The 4,782-nt window shown below is 42.1% G+C and overlaps 1 protein-coding gene across 17 annotated transcripts in view; it reads right to left on the bottom strand.

Annotated features, from left to right (window-relative positions):
* Nucleotides 1-162: 162 nt before the first annotated feature.
* The window catches only part of ryr2a (ryanodine receptor 2a (cardiac)), a 175,526-nt gene continuing 170,906 nt past the window's right edge, over nt 163-4,782 (bottom strand). For all 17 annotated transcript variants that reach the window (XM_054759480.1, XM_054759448.1, XM_054759466.1 and 14 more), the window contains 4 exons: nt 4,440-4,504; nt 4,223-4,323; nt 2,414-2,465; nt 163-1,145 (listed from right to left, as the gene is read on the bottom strand). In XM_054759480.1, coding sequence (XP_054615455.1) covers nt 1,050-1,145; nt 2,414-2,465; nt 4,223-4,323; nt 4,440-4,504 — 314 coding nt within the window. In that variant the 3' untranslated portion in view covers nt 163-1,049. The remainder of the gene's footprint in view (nt 1,146-2,413; nt 2,466-4,222; nt 4,324-4,439; nt 4,505-4,782) is intronic.

Raw genomic sequence — 4,782 nt, 5'->3', positions numbered from 1 at the left:
CTCTTTTGCTGTGTGTACGCTAGCAGCCCCGCCCACACAGTGAAAAGCGACTGTATGCCCGACAAGAGGTCTCACCCTGTTTGCTGTTGTTCTACAGTATGAATCATCTCGGTGCAGAGTGAAACCTCTTCCATCAAATCATTAAAAATGGCAGGATACACATTGATTGAAATGTGGGATTTATTTATTTATATATTTCTCTCTTTTCAAAAAAAGAATGTGAGCAAATAGCAAGCATAAGAATCACTTCTTAATCTGGCATCTCCTTACCATCGTGTTGCAAGCAAAGTTACATAGCCCTTCACACACACACACACACACACACACGCGCACACTATCGGGTAGTACAGAGCGAGTCGGCATGATATCAACAGCTGGGCTCCATTTTAATTCAAACCAGTAAAATTGTTTTGTTAAAATGTAGAAAATGACTCCGTTTTGGCATCTTTGATCATCTTCCCGTCCGTCCGTTGCATGCAGAGTTTACAAGTAGCACAATTGAAAATGGACAAACGAAGTTATGACAGTGACAACAGCAGGAGATTATTGAAAGATATATTGCAAACCTGTATTGCAGCCGCTTTCAGTGTCGCCGCGTCCACTCCCTGTACCGACATGCAGTGTCAGATGTACACAGAACCTCTTGCAAATCACGCAAGTGTCCCTCTAACATGTTTTTAAACCTCGAACTCCTCACTTCTGTCGATGCTTTTGTGTTTTCTTTCTTTTTTCTCGCTTGTTGCTGTGATGTGAAATACGAAGAAACGAAACACTCATTATTTGAGCCAGACAGTTATTACATGCCACCAGTCTCACACACATTTTATAATAAGCTCATTTCTATGTACAAAGCATTCCAAAATGAGTGTGCTGGAAGATGGAGCAGAGTTGGCAAGTTGAGGAAGCTCTTGGATGAACACCTGTACTCATCAGCCTGGGTTTACGTTTCAGAGATGTCCTTCCTCTCTGCCCTGGGAGGAAGAGAATAAACCTGTATGGAGCACCTGGCCTTTAGGAACTGCCAGGAAAGAAAGAATTCCATTGACGGATCAGTTGAGGTGATCTTCATACTGTTTCCGGAAACAATCCCCAGCAGGGAAGAACTCCCAGCAGCGCTCCTGGTACATCTTCCATACATAAGACTCCTTTAAGACAGACGGAAAACGAAGATGTGTACGTTCACATTGTTTATTCCAAATCCAATTTACAACAGACATTTCATGGCACTTTTCACTTTGGCTACAGAGGCAAACTAAGGAAGGAACCTCGAACAGAACCAAGACTGTGTTGGGCGGTTGTCTGCCTCAACCAGTTGGGTTGAGATAGCGAGACAGAGTAGAGGGAAACAGGGTAGGTCGTACACTGTATCGTCATGTTCCGCACTGTGGCTTAGTCCGGCAACCCGGCTTTGAATGATGTCTGTTGGAACATTTGAATGTTCTCCCTGGGTGCCCAAGTTTTCTCTGGGTACTTCGGATTTCTCACACGTTAGGCTAATTGAGGACTTTAAACTGTCCATATGTGAGCTGGCAGGCTCGTCACCCATGGGGCGTAGCCTGGCTAAACCAAAATGAGCCACACGGAATCATCCAACCGTAAACTCACCACCTGTGGAGGTCGAGCTACCGAAGGATCTGGTACTCTGTGTCAGGGTGGAGTAGGTATGGAACGTCACCTCTCTGGCAGGGAAGGACCCTGAGCTGGTAGGTGAGGTGGAGTAGTTCCGATATCGTCGGAGTCACCTCAACTCACAGTTTGAGCTCCAACCAAACTCTTCGAAAGGGGTTGGACATTATTCTACACTGGAGTTAATGCTGGAAAAAGGTGTCGAGCAGGTGTGGACTTATTAATAGCCCCCCTGACATGACACATTGGCGTCTCCCATACTGAACGAGAGGGTGATTTCCCTGTGCCTTTGGGTCAGGGAATGAGCTCTGAATGTGATTTATGCTGATGTGCCAAACAGCAGTTCAGACTAACCGGCCTTGTTGGGGGGGCTAAAGAGATCAGACCTGCGACTGCATGCCTTAGACACTCAGGTGAAGTGGAAGCCTCCATTGTGAGGTGTTCCGGGAATGCCCAACCGGGAGGGACTTTGGCTCATGGCTGGGCTGGGAATGCCTTGGTGTCCCCCTGGAACTGGAGGTGGTCACTGGAGACAGGGAAGTCTGAGCTTCCTGACTGAGACTGACCTCTGCCACCCGAACAAGAGGAAAAATGGATGGATGGACGGATGGAAGTTTTCTTGTATTTAAAGAGGAACATTTTTCAGGATGTTTTCTTTTGATCATAAAGGTTTACTATTCCATGGAGCCAACTGTGAGGATCAGAATCATACTGCAAATTTGGTGCTGAGTGCAAAAACACATCACAGTAACATAGCAGTGTGAGTTTACTCAGTAAGAGGGTTTACCTGGCCTGTGTGCTCTGTTTCATCTTTGTTGATAAGATACATCACAAAGAATCTGGAACACAAAGAGTTATTTGACAAATACACTCATTCAGGATTTGACATTACAAATTTCCATACTTTTTCCAGACTCAGGAAAGAGATCTGTATCATGAGAGCTGCAATGATTAATCGATTATCCAATTAATCGCCAACTATTTCGGTATTTGAGTCATCGTTTTTTTTTGTTTTAAAATGTAAGTATCCTCTGATGTCCGCCTCTCAAATGTGAATATTTTTGAATTGCCGTACAGTAGTCATCCATAAAAGCAGACCTATTATGTTTGTGTTTTAAGCAAAACAGGATATTACCACACATCAGCTTTGACTTTGGAAACAGTGATGGACATTTTTGCCTCTTTTCTGATATGTTGTGGCCCAAACCAGTAACTGTTTATGTTTGGTTCATATTGATTTGGTCCGTCTAGGGCCTAATCAATTACTCAAATAATCAAAACAACAAGCTTCAGATTAATCGACTAAGAAAAGTAATCTTTAGTTGCAGTCCTAGTATCACGTAAATAATGTGTTCTTTATTCTGGATATGTTTGCCATTATGTCATCAAATCATTTCCAGGAGATTACAGCTAGGTAATGTAGCTCATACACTGTCGACTGGTATAAGAGGTGACACCACGCCCCCTCTTTCATTGAGCTCATTTAAGCTTACTTACATTATGGACCCTCTAAAAACAAACTGGAAAAGTAGAAAAATGCTACTATTTTGTAAATGAATTTCATGCATTGTGTATAGACTGGCTAGCACATGGTCCCTTTTTGTAGTAAGTGCCTTCCACAAAATAGGCTGAGGCCCTATAAAATATGTTATTTTTTTCCCCTTGGATTTTTTTCCAAATTCATTTTTTTTTTGTATAAATTTCTTAAACTCCGTTTTGTTTTACCTTTTACACTTGTTTTACCAGCATAGAGTGAGTACTTTTGTGACAGTAAATAAAAAGTCCATTAGTTAAATGCAAAAATCCTTACATTTATTGATGCGATACATCATTGGTGAATTTTGCCCAGTATTTTAGAAAGGGATGTGCTTGGCTAACTTTACTAATAGGATGTCAGCCTAGGCACACATTACAAAATCCTCAACAGACTGCAATGCCTGTGCTTGTGGTTAATGAATCCCAATTCCAATTGTGTTATTAATATAAGATATTTTTTATGACACCCTTATTTTGTTTACACAAATAGACAGTATGTGGCGAACAGCGCTCTTGTTTTGAAGGCTGGAAGTGTGTTGTGTGTGTTGAGAATGTCTGTTGATGGTTAAGACGAGCTGGGTACAAGAATAAACGTGCCTCTCGTCCTTACTTCACTCAGAACTTGCGCGACATCATCGTAAAACGGCTTCGTAAAACGCTTGTTGTGGTAAAACACAACACGGTGTAAACACACTCATACACCCTGAGTTACACACTAGCATTCTTTGCTAAACTAAAATAACCCGGCTAGCTTCCATTCACGCTCCATAAGAGAGGAGTTTCAAAGGTTTTTTTGCTTATGCTGGTGTTTCAGGTTGCCGTTTTGACATTTTAGTTCGGGAGGGAGCGGGCTCATGTTTGATGACATTTCGCCACAATTGAGCGGTCTGCTGAGGAAATCCTTCCCCACACAAACGTCCCAGCATCAGCAAGATTCTGCGTTTAACAGTAGATTCTGTTTTTATTGGGCAATTAAGCATTTCCGTTAACGTGGAAATCACAGGGCCCTATAAGTCACAATAATCACAGCAGCAAAGCAGAAAATCCCTGATGTACTCACAGGTAATTGGCCAAGTTGTGCTCCTGTAGCGTGTGTGTTTCAAAGCCGTGTGGCACTGTATCAAAGTAATCATTGCCTATTCCACAAATAAAACATTTGGTCTGGAATAAAGGAAACAATGTAATATTAAATGATGAGGTCATAAATGAACAACCCTGTTCCACACTATTCCAATCACGTATACATTGTAATGCTGTAATAAAATAGTTTGCCTCACCTCCATGTCCTCTTTCACTTGCTCTTGTTGGTCTCGCAGTTCTCCAAATGCATCAATGATCAAACCTAGAATATCCAAAAGTAGAGCTGGTCAAATCCATCTATATTTTGTCTAATTGCTTGAAGGTGACTATCAAATGGCAGTACTTCATCACATCGGAATTCCTGATGATCACATAATTAAGATGGTAAAAATGTAATTTCCACCCATGGTTAGGGGGATGCGACAGGACCTTCCACCTGGTTGTGAGTGTTGTTGCTAGAATGCCGACTAAAGCTTTTTGCATTTGCAAACTGCATTACAGTTCACTTAAACGGCCTTTTTTGGAAAACTGTGTGGCGGT

This window comes from Dunckerocampus dactyliophorus, chromosome 2 (assembly GCF_027744805.1).
Source record: "Dunckerocampus dactyliophorus isolate RoL2022-P2 chromosome 2, RoL_Ddac_1.1, whole genome shotgun sequence".
NCBI classification, from domain to species: Eukaryota; Metazoa; Chordata; class Actinopteri; order Syngnathiformes; family Syngnathidae; genus Dunckerocampus; species Dunckerocampus dactyliophorus.
This window is presented reverse-complemented; position numbering and strand designations above follow the sequence as displayed.